Source organism: Rhinolophus ferrumequinum, chromosome 4 (assembly GCF_004115265.2).
Source record: "Rhinolophus ferrumequinum isolate MPI-CBG mRhiFer1 chromosome 4, mRhiFer1_v1.p, whole genome shotgun sequence".
NCBI classification, from domain to species: Eukaryota; Metazoa; Chordata; class Mammalia; order Chiroptera; family Rhinolophidae; genus Rhinolophus; species Rhinolophus ferrumequinum.
In genome coordinates, this window is record NC_046287.1 from 1,729,641 (window position 1) to 1,748,570 (window position 18,930).

At 39.7% G+C, this 18,930-nt stretch overlaps 1 protein-coding gene across 1 annotated transcript in view; it reads right to left on the reverse strand.

Moving 5' to 3' along the window:
- Positions 1-18,930, reverse strand: part of CSMD1 (CUB and Sushi multiple domains 1) — a 1,609,724-nt gene that overhangs the window by 130,540 nt on the left and 1,460,254 nt on the right. The window contains exons 41-43 of the mRNA XM_033104535.1: positions 15,437-15,646; positions 6,065-6,253; positions 88-265 (exon numbers count right to left, since the gene is read on the reverse strand). Of these exons, the coding sequence (XP_032960426.1) occupies positions 88-265; positions 6,065-6,253; positions 15,437-15,646 (577 nt within the window). The remainder of the gene's footprint in view (positions 1-87; positions 266-6,064; positions 6,254-15,436; positions 15,647-18,930) is intronic.

Genomic DNA, 18,930 nt, shown 5'->3' on the forward strand with positions numbered 1-18,930 from the left:
TCTAAACATGTAATCTGAAAGATAAGTGACCTCGGAGCGTGGTTTATCACAAACACAGATTGGCTCTTGCAGGAGTGGGTCTCGTACCAGACAGCAATGTAGTCGTTGACGGCTTCGGTCTGCAGCAACGTGAAGTTGATGTAGACCCCGTGACCGGGAGGCACAGTGATCAGCCACATGCAGTCCTTCAAAATCGGGTACTCGTCTGGAAATCCAGGGGAATAAATGGTGCCATTCGGAGACGTTATGTTATATCCACAAGGAGCTGAAAAGGAAGCAAAGAAAACTCCAGCCCAATAGTGCAGTCAACTTTAGAAAGGAGACAGTTAAATATTTCTGTCCCTAAAGTCCCTTCGCCAACATTTTCCCTCATAAGAAATAATCGTGAGATACTTCTCATGAACTACTTTGTCAAATAATTCCCCTAAAGTCTTAAAACCCTAGAAGAATTACACTTCTAAGCCATCTGTTTCATTTATTACATTCACCAAACATTCAAAATATCTTCAGGATAAAGTCATTCCCATATAATTAAAAAGAAAAAACCCTTAGTCCGTTGTCTCCTGTACTGTGGTGATAATCCATTGGACTATCCCATCAAGCGATTATGTGGAAAGTATGCATAAATATAGGACTTAACTTTTTTCTTTTGTTCTACGTGAGATCTCTAAAGCCTATTTAAACTGTTCAGAAGAGTGGCATTTACGTCTATTTGCCTTGAAACAAAGGCATTATCAATTCTTCGCAGATCTATACCTGGAGAAAGGAGATAAAATTCTGTGTGAGTGGTATTTTTTTCAACCACTTCCATATCTCACCAGCTTTCAACTATGGGAAGAATCATAATACCCAATCAGTCCATTTTTGTTTTACTTCAGAAATTGATATTCACTGTTGCCATGGCAATGGTTTTATTTATGGAAGAATAAAGAGGCCAGAGATCAGCAGAATAACCTGAGATGTATTCTTTAATTCATACAGTGGTATAGTACATCAAAATCATGGGCATGCGGACTTTTTAATCAAACCAAAAGCCAACAGATGTGCTATGAGTATCTGTCACCAGCATGAATCTTGTGTGGCTTTTAATGACTTGCCACAAAAGCTGTAGAATTTAAGTGGAATGAATAGGCCAAAATCCATGGAAAAAATCAAAAGAAAAGTTCAGTAATTCAAAATAATGAGTGATGAAGTAGCATACTGCAGTATACAACTGTACAGGTTCATACTGATTTCAAAGGAGGTAGAAATGAACCCATGTAAAACTGACTGAATCTGGCTGGAGTTTGGGATAAATTCGAAAGGGCTGTGGAGAACACATTGCAAGTTTTATAGCGTAATTATTGATCAGTGGGCTTTGGAGTCAGACAAACCTTGATTTATAAGCTAGCAAAGGGTCCACATACTTACAACCTGTGACAATGGGCCCCAAACCACCCTGCAGGCACCACAAGATATTTGGTGGCCCCGGGACAGGTCACACTTGTTCTCCCTTCCAAGCTTCATACATTTGTTCATTCGCACTGCATGAAAAGCTCACATGCTTTTCTCAGGGCGAATCGGTCTCTTCCTTCAAACCTCACTCAAATGTCCGCCCCCGTAAAGCCTCTCCTGCTTGCCTTGGGCTCTGTTCACTTATCACATGGCTGTAATTAGCTGCCAGCTGTTCTTCACCATCCGAATGTCAGCGGCTCCAAGCCAGGGACCCTGTGTGCCCTTCAACCCATACACAATTTCCTTTCATTAACTGCCATTGTCTAGCTCAGATCACAAATGACAATACACAACAAATAATGGATGGACTGAAAATGAGTGAGACAATAAACAGCAAACACTTTACTAATAAATGCATCGCATCAGCGGGCTGACATACCTACCTTATAAGTGATTTGAGATTAATCGTTTGGTATGGATTTGTAACTCTAAGTTTCCCTTTGGCATTTGACTTTTTAAGTTAAATCTTATAGTTGTACAACCACATTATATATGGTAGCTACCTTCCCATTGGGGAAACAAAACAAAATGAAACAAACCCCAAAATAGGGCAAAAGAAATGGAGACACGCCATTGCTTTATCTGGGGCCAGGCATGGAAAACTCAGGGGGCAAGGGGACATCTCTTTATCGGGCTATATTTTTCTCACTTAAACCAGTCCAATGTGGCTTTCTCTGAATAGAGATGGATAAAAAGACAGAGCATATTAAGTGATATTAAAACAATTACATTTTAAAAACCCTACGTATCCACTAAGGGTTACAGACAATTTATAGATGGTTTTCTCCAGGATTATATTAAGATTTCTGACTAAACTTGGAGTGTGAAGAAAACATTTGCAGTACTACACAACCAATACACATTTGGCATGAATACCTATGAATTGCAAACTCTTAACTATTACCATAATCACGTCCTGAATGCTTAATGCCAGAATGGGTGGAGCACCACACGTTTCTGACCCATTTTTTTCCTTCAGCTACTCTGATTTCCTTAAAGTAGTTTTCAGATAGAAAGATAAAGTACACTCTATCTTAGGAATTACTGTTAGATAATGTCTATTTAAAAAATAATATTTATGAATACAGGTTAAACAAGAGAGTTGCATTTTCTATAGTGTCATGTTTATTCTGAAATCTTCGGAATAATTACTCTGTATTTATCAATCAACTTGGTAAACCCTGATTTTAAAAATATGTACATAGTAATATAATTTTGGCTGGTTGGATTGCTCATGTCAATTAGGCAATCAGATTGTTTTCTGCTTACAAAACCTGTCAGTCTAAAAGAAACTGCTAACACACTTCTTGCAACATAACAGGTTGTCCTAATAATTACCTCTGTCCACAGAGCTCCCCACCATATGTACTAATGCATTTTAAAATGAGGTATCTGATGACAGTGTTTAAATTTAAAAGAAAACTTAAAAGACTATCTACATAAATATTTCAGTGAGAAAGGATTAATTGGGTCAATAAAATATTTAAAATTTTTAACTATACTTGTAAGTACAGACTTAATTATCAAATTACATTTTGTAAATTAATAAATCACAGTCTCCTTAACCATATTTTAACAATTATAACCCACTTTTTAAAAACTGAGACTTCTGTATGAGTTACTGGCAAAATTAATAAAGTCTTGAATTTCTCAAGTCACTTTCAGGCATATTCTTTCATTTATTTATTTTAAGGATATCATACTTTTAGTCCAGATTCTTTTCAGATAAGTTTGGAATATATTAATGTTATATAATAGATTCTTATGTAAATTAACTTACTAATATTTTTTCAGCATATTTATACAAACTAGTTTGATATATACCGTGAAGATTGATGCCTTAAGATTTAGAACTCTTGAATCTTAATTGTCTGAATTGCTCAATTTTTAATAAAGATGCTCAGAAGTTGTTCAAAGCACTGATGTTTTTTTCTGAGATTCTTCTGAAGACTACAGGGCTGGACCTTTGAAGGTGGTTTTTCAGTACACTTGCCCTGGATGCCAACCATAAATCTGAAACGACAGACCACTCTGGATTCAGACAAGACATCTCGGAGCAGGACACTGGATGATTCAGTGCTCTGTGTCCTGTGAGGGCTTAAGTGTGTCTCCGTGAACACGAACAGCCATCGGAACAGACCGTCATCCTCAGGAGAAAAGAACTCCTTTTATTACATCTCTTTGGAAATACAACCTTTTATGATAAAATAATTTTTGTTTTAAAATAAAACTCTCTGCTTATTTGTTTTTGAATTTAATCCAATATGGAGAATATTAAATATACATTGGGTGGTGCTTAGAAAATTTACATTATGATGTAATTTTGCATGAATCTTACATTGTGCTTTTTTATTCTATGACATTATAGATATGAAGAGAGAGATAAAAATATCTGTGTAGTAAGTAATTTGACCTTGCCAAAAGGTCTGACATCTGGCCTGGGTTCTGGAAGGTAATTTATAGCATACTTGATAGGACTGTGTTTGTTTCATGTGGGAGCTGGCCACCCCCGGTGGTCCCCGCACAGGTCTGGACGCCCCCCGTGGTCTCAGCACAGGGCTGGCCACCCCACTGGTCCCCAGAATTCAGCCACATGATTTAGGATGTGCCTTTGGGTTGTCACAGGGTATCAGTCGGTCTAGATGCTGATAACAACCACAGGACAATCCATCCGTCGCGCCCACGTAGCAGAACCCCAGTAAAGGGCCGAGGTGATTCTCCCAGGAGGGCAGTGCTCAGTGCACACGGTCACACGTCACTTCTGAGAGCCATGCATCTTCCCAGACACCCCTACACGTGTTTCACCTTGGGTGATTTTAACGCGTCCTTTCCCTATTATAAACCACAGCCTTGAGTGTAACAGCTTAGTGAGTTCCCTGAGTCCTTGCAGTGACGTGTCCCACCTCAGGGTGGCTCTGGGCAGGCCGTCTCCAAACTTTCACACCATGCAAGAAGCCTGGGGACCTGAGCCGGGTAGTTTGGCCAACTCTGGGTAGTGTCATGAGGTAGTTACAAAAGATAGCCTCACCTTTAAGCTCCATCAGAAAAGATGTATTTTGTTATCTTCACACTGACAAAATAATTCTAAGCCACCAGTTATTTCCACGTTGGAAAACTGGACTTGAAAAAGCAATGAAATCTAATCAAATACTTAATTCTATTTTTTCATATTAAGCCAAGAAGTCTGCCATTTATATATGAATACAAAGGATTCAGGCAAAATTACAAATAAAGAAAGGTTTTAAGCCTGACAATTCAAAGTAATTTATACACGTAAATATATGAATTTTTAACAAAGAGTAGTATGAAAGGTTTTTTAAGTGTTTTAATAAAATATACCTGATACGCAACTTTTAGTCTTAGTTTTATAAAATAATTTTAAAATGCTGTTTTCAATTTGTATTACACTGTTATTAATTTTAAATTATTAAATTTGTATTAGACTAAAATATTTTTTAATGTAGGAAAGTTTTCTATAGTTATTTTTATGATAATACAGAATGGAAAATACAGATTAAAGATATGATTTAAGAAATCCATCTTTTTCTTCTCTTTTTTAAATTTTTTTGTTTTACTTCTCCAGTAGGAATTCAAACACAGCTAGACACCATTTCCTTTTTTGCCCTGGGACAGAGGTATTTAACATTTTCAAACGTCCACCAGTTGGTAATTTCATTATTTTTTCATTCAAAGCTACTGTAAAAAGAATGGTAAAATATTGGGTTTGCAGTAACGATCTGTTTCATATGCATTCTTCATAAACAGAGTACTTGGTCTATATATTTTAACTTGACATTGCAAAAATTTCAAAGTTATCATAAATATCAAGTAGCCAGACGGAAGCTTTAAAGAAATGACCCCTGCTCAGAATGGGGCATTCCATGAACTTCGACTGCCCGGTCACCTCTGCCCATCAGCCGGATTCCAACGGTCAGGAAAAGCCATCACCTACTGAACTTCACTACCTCATTCTACCTAAGACGGTCCCTACTATGTCTTTGCTTATCCCATCTCTTCTACCTGGGGGGTCTGCATGTCGGAGTAGCAAACAGTATGCATGCTACAAGGCCCACTACAAAAATGAAATCAGTTTTCTGAAATACAAAGGCAATATACAATCGATTATTGGAAAAGTTAGGCAATAAAAATATCTAGGGTAGAATTAATAAGCACCCTTTTCCTCTCGACCCTCACAATGTGATGGGGCCAATGTAAAGATAAATACTGCTCCCCTCATGAAGATTTCCCCAATTATTGCCCAAGGAAATACCATCTTTTGTACCTGCAACTCATTAAAACCGTCTGCTTGCATCTGATTTTGCAGAAGAAATATTTGTGTTTATTATTTTGCTACTCTTGTAATTTTTTTGAGGGCAAGACCTATTTATTCATTTTTTAGAACTTGCTGGCATATGATATATTCCTGACTACTACGTAGAATGAATTTAACATAACATATTCCAATAAATACTTGTTGAACAAATTAATGAATTCTTGAATACGTTCATATTTAATGCACCATTATATACATGAAAAAATACATTGCTCCCAAGGAGAACGATTAACCTACCATCACATCTTGGGAAAGGATGGTTCCAATTTCTGTTGATCCCATGCTGACAGGTGAGGACTGGGTGGCCAATTAAAATGTACCCAGGATAACACTCGAAAGATATTGATTGTCCCACGCTGTAATCTGAGTTGATCATGTACCCGTTCTGAAAAGGCGGTGGGTCTGGGCAGTTCTGTAGTTCATAGGCTGAAATAAACAGACAGAGTCAAGCTCACAGATAAGAAGTTCGTCTGCAATTTAGAGGAGGAATCTAGTCACATACAGCTTCTTACGAGGAATTTTCTCAATATAGGTGTGGACTAAAAGGTGCTGTAATAAATTATCAGTTCCTAACGGGGCAGGTTAGGCCCAGGAAAAAAAACAACTATCAAAAATGTATTGCCAGTGTCCGTGGAGAAGCAGCAATCAAACCACGTCCCAAGTCACCTCTTCGTCATTGGCAGACTCCTTCCACTCATGGTTTAGCTGTGCTTCTGGGTATCAGTACATTCAAGGAAGCATCAACTATCACAGTGCGTTCTAAACAAGGTCACGGTTAACACGTCTTGATAAGCATCACGTGAGACAGCCTTTAACCAGGTACACACACACACACATACACACACCACACATACACACACACACACAGACCACACACACACAGGCACATACACACACTCACACATGTGACTCACTGCCTTGTTGCAGGAAGAGGCTGCAGTTTGCATCAATGTCTACACTGAGCACAACTTGTAAGCGCCCCTCAAGCACTTACAAAATGAATGTGGGGTCCTAAGAGCCTATGCTAGTCCTCAGAACTTCTGAGTTAGACACACGCCAGCTGGCCAGTTTCCCAGACTGGCCCTTTCATTTTACTGACTAGGAAGCTCACCACCTTCCTTGGTAACAGGGATGACCCTGGTCCGCACTGTTAAGGTAGGTGGTCTGCCTAAGGGTTCGCCATGGGTTATGTGCACTCCATGATCCGAGAGCTATTGCTGAATCACCCAGTGTGACTGCTGAGCTTGCAGCCGATGGCATGTTTTGTGGGCTCCCCGAAGTCTCTTTTGGGGGTGGTCGGCCAAACTGCTCGCTCATAATTGTGGCTACAATTGTGCCTTGTGCTTGGACCAACCAACGATTAAAGTGCCCGTCGTCCTTTTGCACAGGAGCTTTTACATCTTGAAGAAACTCTGATTTTGACCCAACAGTTAGACTCACTGAGACGGCGGACTCCCACGTCAGACTCAGAACCTGCTTCCTTTAGGACTGAGCAAGAAGCAAGCCGCCGCTCTAAACAGGACATCTGGAGGCACTATCACCCCAGAGACACATCAGCTGACATGTATTGTCTAGGCTTTGGGTTCAGAGAAATAGGTCTCTGAACTTTCAGCAACCCCATAAAGGAAAAGCAAACTCACATCATCTGCAGGGAGGAAACTGGCCACCATTTAGGATTCGGACCCTGGTCTCTAAGAGTCTAGACCATGAACAATCAGTATAGGCACTTTCTCCATCTCACAAAACGTTCCCTAAGTGGGACAGGAATCAATAGGACTGTTTGCTGTCCATGGTTTCAAGCATTTTCGTGTGCAACAGGCTTCTTTACAGAGCCTCATGTTGAAAGCTTGATCCATGGCCGCAGACAGGTGGGGAAGGACAAAGTGAGGCTCTGCCCTGTTCTTTTAGTCAGCTCGGAATACCACGTGGAAAGGAGAAACAGAGACTGTTTCAGAAGCTCATCAATTTCCTGCACACATTATGTCTGAGTCTATAAGGGCCAGTGAGTGTGCTTACACAATCATTTGGGAGGAATTCTTCAGTTGCTCATTGCACAAAGAAGGTGGCTCAATTCCTTCTCTGTCTAAAGGGAAAACACTGGCCTACTGATCAGAGCCTATTTTCTCATAGACTCAATTCACTAAAAATGCAACAGTTTTCTGATTACATGAATGAAAAAGCAGATTTCACAGATCCTATTAGTTTTGTGTGTGTGTGTGTGTGTGTGTGTGTGTGTGTGTGTGTGTTTTAAGTGGTATCTCACACACATAGCAAAAGGAAAGACAAAAACAATGGGGATGTTGAAAAAAAGGAAGACACTTTTACTTCCTATGGCTGAAGCACTTAAAATTATTGAAATTTTCAGCATTGAACAATTAAACTTTATAATGTAAGAAAGAGGGAAGGAAGGAGAAAGAGAGGAAGGAAGATAAATATCCAATTTCTCCAAATGTCAAATTACAAAAATCAAAAAGAAAAGAAAGTCACTAAAATTCTTAATATGCCAAAATTTCTGTGAAAAATACTATGAAAAAATCTAATACTAATACAAATACTATGAAAAAATCTAAGTACGAATAAGCCCATATCAATCTCACAAGAGTAGGATAGCACACAGAATTTTATCTTTTACAAGGGAATCCTTTGTTTGTCTCTAGGAATATATCTATTATTCACATCTATCAACCTCAAGTGATATTTGCATCAAGCATTTAAATTATAGGTGTTGATGTGACAGACAATGGAGTCATGTAGTCATCTTTCTAATATTCATTACATTTCTGACTAACTAGTATCTAATTAGTTGATAAATATCTTCATACCTTCATCCATTTTCTAGTTCTTGACTTAGAAATGAGTATATGAACTTGATTTTACTCAACACAGTTCTTCATCTTCCATTTCTCCAGTTCTGCATAAGTCATTTAACTTCAAGACAGCTGCATCTACTAGTAATGTTTTTGACCTTCATGTGGCCATAAATAAATGACAAGGTTTAAGAATAAGAGGTATAACACAGACATCCCTGAGAATGACAAGAATTTTCTGCATGATTTATGCACCTTCTTATGAGTTATTAATTATAAGCTTAACTTATAAATCTCAAGTGGAACCTAGGAATTTTGATGTGACATACAAATCAGAGTTGTGTCATTTTGCCAATTTATAAATTTTGTAAAATGACAAACACTGACAAACTATCTAATTAAGTATCATCTGTGTCAGAATGATATCCTTAACACTAAAACTCAGGTTATTGTTCTTTTTTATTTCATTTATTTTTATATCTCTCAATTATAGCAAATTAATTGCTTATAACAAAGAACATTGTTTAGGGATTTTTTTTTTAATGTGAATATTTAGAGTCAGGTGTCAAGTAAACAAAATATTCACTGAACCAACCAGATGGTTGGCCTAAATGAGGACTCCCAAGTCCAAATGCCTATGCCAGCATCCATGACCACAGCTGGCAGGGAGCTAAAGGGAACTTTGGAAGTCAATGCATTCTAATTCTGAAAGGCGCTGTCACTCTGACACTTCAGGGGACTGTCCCCAAGGTGAATGCAGGCCAAATGTTTCCAGATTCTGTCAGTGCAAGAGAACAAAAGGAAAGTGGATGTATGGGTATTTCATATGAAATCTAATTCCAAAAATTGACAATTTCAAAAAGGTTAATATTTTGCTAGCCAATCACAGTAACTTTATGACCTGTGGTCTAGATGATTCCTACATAAACTTTTTGTGTTTTTTTTCGGATTGAACTAATTAGTAGCTCTTGGAACTATGTACACGTGGCCTTAATACGCCTATCTGGAAAATATCAAGACAAGTAAAACAAAAAAATTTTTTGAATTATGGAGGTGAGAAGTTATGTAAGATAAAATACAGTTTCAAAACTGCATGGCTAAAAAAACCCAAAGAAAACAAAAAAACTGCACGGCTAAAGATTATGTAAGGTTACAGATGGGCACTGGACTTATCAGGTGGATCACATCATAGACTGTGTAGAGGCCTGACCACTGCACTGTACACCTGAAGCTGAAGTAGAATAATACTGAATGTCAACTATAATTATTAAATGTATACCGGGGGTGCAAAAAAATGTATATACATGAGTTGTAGTCACCTTTTGTTATTGGTATATATTACAACTTTAATAGTTTTTTCCTTTCTTCAAATGTATATACATTTTTTGGGGAGATATATATATATATATATATATATATATATATATATATATATATATATATATAAACGGGATGTGGAGTACAGCATAAGGAATAGAGTCAATGGAATTCTAACAGCTATATACGATGTCAGAGGGGTAGAACTTGGGGGAGGGGGGTTATCCCTTTGTGAGGGGTGTAAATGTCTAACTAGTATGTTGCTTTGTACACCTGAAACTAATAATAATAATAAATCTGCAAGGCAAAACATCATCAACAACAATAAAAATACACGGCAAACAGGCAAACAATACTCTCATGGGAATATATTTTCAACCTCATATTGTTATTGAGATGTATTATAGTCTTAAAAATTGTAAACTCTTTTTAAAAATAATTTATTTTCCAATTACAGTTTTAGTACAATATTATATTCGTTTCAGGTGTACGACAGTGATTAGACATTTAGATACCTTACAATGTGATCGCCTGATGGGGATTTTTGACTTTTGCAATGTCAAGAAGAAAAAAAGGTCAAATTTTGAATACAGTATTAAGATATTCAAAATAAGGGCAACTTCTCAATGCTCTCAGAGTCAGCTGAGACAGACCACTTACTTGGCAGCTTATGGTCTAAGATGTATAATTATGTATGTTTTTTATTGACTCAGAAACTGAGATTATGCCAATTAAACTATGGAGCATACAATGGATAAACTAAGTCTAAAATGGTGATCTGAGTAAAATGTTCATACTTTAACAAACACACTTCAGTAAGAATAGGGAAGGGGTGGGAACCAGGTTACAGAAATATGAAAGAGAAGCATAGAATTTAGAAAAAATATTATTCAAATTTTAAGTTGAACACACAGCCAGATGGTGACAAAATATTAGGTTGGTGCAAAAGTAATTACAGTTTAAAAGTTTAAATAAAAAAATTGCAAAAACCACAATTACTTTTGCACCAACCTAATAAAAGAAGGGTGTGTTCGAATTGTAAGCTGATTTGACTCTAATCCGTATCTTTTGGTAGTTTGAACTTATCAGACCTAGACAGTTACTTGAGAGATGTACCATTTCAGCAAATAATCCTTCCTATGTATACATATCATAAATGTAGCATGGCAAAACAAGCAACAGGAGTGACTGAAATTCCACAATGAAAAGAAAGCAACCCAAAATATTGTAGTTTTTGTTGTTGCTGTTGTTGTTTGAGACATATTTCATATCAGAAGTATGATTACTAGGAGTTTGTTTTCCCACATGTAAAACTCTGTGGTTGTATGTCTATTTTTAAAGGGTTTCAGAACAAGTCTCCCCAGAATGTGTCACTCTGGTGTGTGGACTATTTGGAGCAGAAGGCAATCAAGACCCAGCAGACTCAAGAAAAAATTTTACCTCTCCTTTAACTACCTAAACAAATTTAGATGGAGGGCCTGGCCCAGAAAGAGAGCTATTGCCAGAGATGACTTTTTGTCTGAATGACCTACCTGTATGGTGGCACAAACGTCTAATTAATTACCAAACACCTGCTCTTCTTATGGTTTTCTGCATTCCATCCTCCCTCTAGAAGCCCCTTCTCCTTAGCTCAGGGTGGCACATAAGCCTCAATTGCCTGACTGCCTGTGGTCTCATATTCTTATGGGGCCCTGTACATCCATAATTAAATTTATTTTTCTCCCGTTAATCTCCCTTATGTTAATTTATTAACAGACCAGCCAAAAGAACCCACAAAGGTAGAGGAAAAATTTCCCTCCCCTACACATCTTTCAAATGAATTGGGACTCTTTCCCTTGGAAATATTCCAAATATCTGGACTTGATTTCAAATTGAATCCAGAAGTCTGCAATGTGACTGAGTTCTTTGTCTTATCACTGACAATTTGTACCAGGAAAGACTTCGGATGTAAAGTTGGCCTTCAGAGGAGGGGTGGAATGGTAATGTGGTGCGCAGGACAGTTTGCATCGCTCCTGCACTCTGCTATGCATAGTACCCTTCCTTCATCCTCAGGAACAGAGGCCCAGCCCTCATTTCCTTTGGGAGATGAGTGGGCCTGATTGAAAACGAATTACATTTCCTAGATTGTTTCAGCCAAGGATGGTTACACAGTGGGTTTCTTCCGGGGAAACGTGAGTGATCTGCATGGATGGGACTCCAGAGGAAGCTCTCCCCTCCCCCACTTGTAGTCTGATTGTAGAACTGACAGTGCAGGTGTGACAGTCGTCCTTGGACCACCTGGTGACAAGAGTGTGGAGGAGAAAGGGGCCACATACTACACCTGGCGAGCTCAGGGGTGGCCAGCACAAACCCAGACATCGAAAGTAACCACCCAGGATGGTCCGAACATTAAAATCCCTAACTAGTAGCGGGTCACGGTGGGTAGTCACGTCCTTGGCCTGCAGCTTCCCTAACAAAGGTCAGTCTTTACCTGAAGTGAGTCTGTCTATTGACCTTTTGCAGCTAAGATAAGAATAACATACCTTTGAAATGTCAGAGTAATTCTCTTCTCGCATCCCCTCGGGGCACACCCACCACACCCGGGCATAGACAGCAGGACCCCTCAATGTGATCTTGTTCCCCGAATACCATCTCTGTGCTGTGATAGTTATTAACTATCCTGTACCCACCAATGTAAAAGTATGTCTCTCCATGTTACTTTTTATCCAATCACAGATGTTTCCCCGCTTTGCTCTCTCCCACCCCTTCATCTACCACCAATGGATTTCATGTATCCCTCCTTACGTCTCCTTCTTTGATTCTAATGCATAAAATTAACTGCAAAACTGCTGTTCTCCAGAGCATTTTCTCAATCCATTGAGATTTTGCTTCCTGGCAACTGTCATCAGTTTGGCTCAAATCAACTCTTAGAATTCTCTACAGGTTTGGACGTTTCTTACGTCAACAAGAGGAAAAGGCAAAAAGAGTCACAAAATGGTTGGCTTTGCCATCAGCTGGCCAGTACCCAGTGCTGGCAAAAGTCACCCCTGGACCTCTCATGATGACTGAGGTTTTTGAGCAAGACAGCCCGGCCAGGCTGCTCCAGACTCTGAGCTGCTCACTGCCTTTTCTTAGAGCATTTATCTTAGAAAACTCGTCCTTGTCAATTTTTTCTCTGACCCTTTGAGATGTAAATCTTTTAAAAAGGCTCTTGCCAGTTTTACAGCCTAGGATTGTCTTTCTGAAGGACCTGGGAGCCATCTCTCTGAAATGCAGTCATCAGGATAGAATGTTCTGACCCAGAGGTCCTGTGGGAGGGCAGGAGCTGGGCTTTAATGGACTCCAACTGGGAAATCTACTTTCCTCCCTTCCTGGAGATGAGAGGCTCTCTAGCTTTGTAGACTCAGACGGAACCCTTACCCTGACCCCAGCTCTTAAAAACCCTCCAGCCCTTAGCTTGTATTCATTTTTAAAACCTGAATTTTGAATAAACACCTTAAGGAAGATTTACATATTTAAACAACACCCTCTGGGAACACAACTGATCCTGTGTAAAGCTAGATGCAGGTGCAAAAAAATCCAGAAAATCTTCAGTCGTACAATCTGTGCAGAATCCTCTTCCCCCTTCTCAGGCAATCAGGCCCAAACCATTCCCCAATGGGGAGAGCCAACCTAGTCGGGGTAGTCGGAGAATACGACCGGATACCACAGACAAATGGCGTCCCAAGTGATTAACTGAGTGACTAATGGTAAGTGTTCTCAGTGAGGCAGCCGCATAACCCAGAGACCCTGTTGTTCCGAAGCCAAGGCGAAAGGTTGTTGAGCCAGAAGGAGCGACAGTGGTCCTGAAAGCTACGAAGACACATGAGACGTGGGGCGGGCACAGGTCATTTGGTGACAGGACAGACTCTGAAATGGAGGCTGTATCCACTGAAGGGTGTGCCAAAGCTAAGAGGGAGGAAGAGAAGTGAGGGAGGGGTAGCAACTGAGACTGTCGGTGGAGATAATTCCTCCACAATGTTTCTTAAAAAGTGGAAGCTGAAGATAGATGATAAGGGTCAAAGGTACATTAATCTTGCATATAAATAGCGGTGTGTGTGTGTGTGTGTGTGTGTGAGAGAGAGAGAGAGAGAGAGAGAGAAAGAAAGAGAGAGAGAGAGAGAGAGAGGGTTTCTGTATATGACTTGAAACACTACGCGGTAAGGTCTAGTAGAGAAGTAGCAGCTGGAGATGCAACAAAGAGAAGGCAATTCCTGCCACGATGCCTGACGGAGTGGAAAGAAATGTCACCAGAGCCTAGAGCATGGAATGGACTGGCTTTCAGCAGAAGACGCAACCTTCCATTCTGAAAGGAGAAAAGGCTGGCAGGCCCAGGCTGAGCCACGTGCAGACAGATGTGTTGGGGAAGCTGTCCCTGGATGTACTTGTCTGTGTGTGGACGGAGTGCCCTTCAGGGAGGAAGTGACACTGTTTGCTGAGAGGGAGGGGCAGGGGATGGGGGAACGAAAGGCACAGTGTGTGCAGAGAGAAATTCTGGCCATGTCTCCTGTCACATCACCCGCTGGGCCAGCCTTTATGTCCTTCCCTTTTCCCTCCTATCTGGATTCCTATTTAAGAGACCCAAATTCTGAAAATCTAAATTTATAGTAACAATTTAGGTAACGATGTCTAGAAGTTCAACTCAGAATACTATGCTCTTCCACTAATTACATATTAAAGCTCTATTTTTGAAAGCAGACTATGAATTGAAGGGAAACAAATGATTTAGCCATGGTAAAAAAAAAAGTAAGGCCCTACCTTTTGACGTTTTAAGTTTGATTTAACAATACTCAAGAAAAGACCAGCTAAATCACTTTTCTTACAAATGAAAATTTTGAACTTTTTTACACGTCAAAAACACTATGATAATGGTTGAGTCAAACGTTTCCTAGAGATCTGTTCATGGTTTAAAAAAGGATAAAATTCATTCACTGAATTACTTTTCTGGCATAATTTGAACATGACTTGAAGAGTACATATCGCCACTGTTTTAGGCTGAGACAAGGCGTAAGTACATAAGCAACACTGCCAGACACACTTCCATTAGGAATGGACTCCCGACACTGTGGTCCCAAAAGGACCGCCTACAAGTGCCTCAGAAGACACAGTGACAAATGAGAGTCTATGTGATGATGAAGCCAGGTGGCTTGGAAGGCACAGGATAATAGCCACCAGGGAGCAAGAGAAAGGAAGTGCGGGGGCCTGGGAGGGAGAGAGGAAGTGCCAGGACCCTGGGAGCAGGGGAGAGGGCCACAGGAGGTGGGGGAGGGGCGGGGGAGCAGCGGAGCTGACCACGCCCTGTGTATCCCCACTCCTGTGGACAAAGAAAGCGAGGACTCCACTTCTGATCAGCAAACAGAATTCCACCAAAGTTATTCCCACTGCAGAAGTTTTTAGCCAATTAGGGAGGTTCACATTTCGATACAATTTAAATGTAAGAAGTATGTTTGATTTTTTGATTCCTTACCTTGGTAAGCAAGCTTAAATCCTTGCCGGTTTTGTGAATGGTCGCTGTAAAAGTGGATGAGGGTTTCGTGCGTTGTGCTCAGCAATGCGGACGGGACATCGCTGCCACTAAACTGCCCGATCATAGGGCTGGTGTGGTGAGGTCCGTTCTGGATTTCCAGGTAGTCATGATTAGCTTCAGTAGAAAAATTCAGAAATTGAATATGTGCACCTATGAAAAAATATGCAAAAGAAATGAAAGTCAGTATCAAATTTATAAAATCAGCGTTTATCAAAAGTGATTATAGTTTGATGAGTCTCCCCAGATGATCTCTCTCTAGGAAGCAGGACAGTAATTGTGCAGGAGAACACACAATTTGGGTTACAACAGACCTGGGTTCAGTTTCACCTCTGCCTACAAGCTGTGTGGCCTTTATCCATGTAATTAATGTCCCGAGTCAACTTACTTGTAAAGTGTGAATATTATCAGCGTTGTATTACAGCGACATACAGGGATGATTCTTAGAATGGTGACTGGTACTCACACATGTGGCCATGATTTTGTCCAGCTGCTGTTACAATTATTACAACTATAAACACAAGGTTCTACGTAATTGCCTGTCAAATCATCCATAAGTTAAATTACAGCTTTATCAAGGGAGGAGCCAACAGATGTCTAAACGTAAATGGAACAAACTTGAAACGTGGCTGTTAAATGGTGAGACCACTGCCCAGAGATTTGTTAGTTTAGCAAGTGATTCTTTCGATTGTATTCTGCATAGAAACGAGTTGCTGATGTTTGCAAGAAACCCCAAGATAAGTCTCACAATTCAGTTTAAGAGCCCGGCACAGGCCAACATGCCAAACGACTGTCCAAACGGTCGTGTCAGTGGTGTCACAGTGATCTGGGCAAGGTAAGCCACAGCTGATCATTTAGCAGAAAGGCGCAGAGACATGCAGTCCTCTGCTGTAGCATTGAAAATTTATTCAACTACTGTGTCTGATATATTTTAATTCACTTCAATAGCTTAGATAGAATTCCAAAGGCATCCACATTCGCATAAATCCATGCAATTAATTTGGTTTTGTAAAGCCTAAAGTGAGAATTTTAATAGCTGTTACAGATTATTCTCCCAACATAGCAGAGAAGCTTGACTTTGTGCTCTTGACAGATAGGAAAAGCTTTATTTTTACTTTCCATCTAATCTATTTGATACATATTTCCTAGGTTTGGGAAACTAATGATAATGCTTAAAGGTTTACCTTACTGAAGTATAAATGCAGAGAAAATGTAAAGCAAACATATCTACTTAGGTATTGATGGAAAATCGAGTTATCAAAAGCCAAGGCAAAAAAGGAAGAAGAAAACCTCATGTACAAGGTTGTAGGGAAAACAGAAAACCTAAAGGTACTCCATAAAATTGAAACTCATCTGAAACAACTAATTTCATCAATTATGGAGAAAATTCTGTGAGGAGGAGCAGCAGAGTAAAGGACACCCTCTGTAGGTGGGCATTGTGTAAGGCCAACTGCCAAGCTGGGATCCAACTCACCAACTAATTCGCTTCTCCCAATTCCCTAGCAAGGTCATTATCATCACTGTCGTTTTCAGGTGAGTAAACTGGTGCTCAGAAATGCTACGTGTTATGGCCCCTGCAGCCTGGGAGGGGCACAGTCATGTTTCCACCAACCTCTGATGGGCAAAGCCTTCACTTTTTGTGGCTTAGCATGTAAATGTGCTAGACCAGAGCGGGTAATCTCATGATGACAACAATACTCCAATTCTTCCGAGAGAAAACCTCCTGGTATTAAGTTTGTTCAGCCTAGTTTGGAAGAAGAATGTAAGGAAGTAGAACGTGGGATCCTTTAGCAAGTGGCCGGGGAAGCAAAGAGCAGAAGAAAAAGCTGGTGCCGAAAGACCTATAACAAATCAGCCAACATCTAGACTCATCGTAGAATGAGTAATGAAATCCACGCACATCGTCCACATGTGCGCACTGTGGCACGGCAGCAGCCAAGGACGGCATGTCCCAGTCTGAAGTTGTCTTGGCCATTCCAACATCAGGTACAATATACGACCAATATGGAACAAGTCTGTAAATATTTAAAAATGTCAAATACTTCTCTTCATTGAAGGACCATCAATGACTTATTGATCATCCTCTAAATTCCAGGGAATATGGGTGGTCAAAGGAAATATGGAAGCAGGAGAGAGGGATGGTAGGAGGGAGAGGGAGAGAGAGAGGAGGAAAGGAGGAAAAGAGGGAAGAAAGGAGAAAGGAAGGGCAGACTAGTGGTTCTCTTTGTCCCTCAGTTCTGAACTGTCCCCTCCACACTGAGGTGACAGTGAGCTACTCCACCATTTAGAAAGCTACACAGCAGTATCGATTTATTTCCTCACCAATGGCTGAATTAAAAATAGTTTTATTTTTGTAGCATGGTCCACAAATCTGATTTAAAAAGTTCTGTTATTAATTAACTGTACTAACAAAGCTTGTGTGAGTGTGTGTGTGAGTGTGTCAGTGCACTAAACCCCTGGGGTCAGCAGTTTCCTGAATATCCCTCACACTTGTCCCCATGGGGTAGAATGCAGAAGGGACACGAAAACAACCAAAACAACTACTGAATTACTGACATTTTTACTTATGTCCAAAAAGTACCAGATAGAATGTGACACTAGGACAAGGTCAGAACACTTAAAACATTTTTCACTTTTGGGGTATAAAGTCAAATAGCAGGGAAATAGCTTTACGTGCTCATTTCCCACGGATGTATGCAGACTTCAGATGTATTTATTCAGATTACACTTTGAAATGCAGAGAATGACACATTTCAGAAAGGAATGAAAGACAGAAAGCCGCTAAAAAAAAAAAAAAGAAAAAGAAAGAAAGAGAAAGAAAGATGGCAAAATCTCAAAAGTAGGGGCTTTTCACTGATTTGGAATTAAACTTGAAATGGGAATGGAATTATGGCAAGTGCAATATTATGAACAAAATTAGCATTTGAAGCAGGATAAAGTATCCGGCCACATATCAAACGTCCCCATACACATCAGGAGATAGAACAGAGCCGGACTCTAATCTGCTTTAAGATGGAATTATTTAGCTATCGAATTTTCCACGAATTCTGTCCAATTTGACATCTTCAAGCCAAAATGAGGGGATTAAAATAATGAGCATAACCGAGTTATCCTTTTATTATCTCATGGGATACTGCAGAAAATGGGTTTTTACAACAAGAAAACTAATCTGAACACCCATCTTTGGAGGAATTGACACAGTACATACGTTCTTATCCGACTGTCATTACACATCGAAAAGTGTCAGTAAAAGGATTTTTGACTTTGGGCTTTTACAAAACTTTGAATAGTAATAAGACCGTGATTTCAGAGAGTTAAATCCTCGTTTTTTTTTGGGTGACAGAACTTGTGAGTGGTAATTGCTCTATTTTGCATCTTCCGTGTGTAAAAATAACATATGGCAAAAGAGATAATAGTTTTAGAATTCAGGGAATATT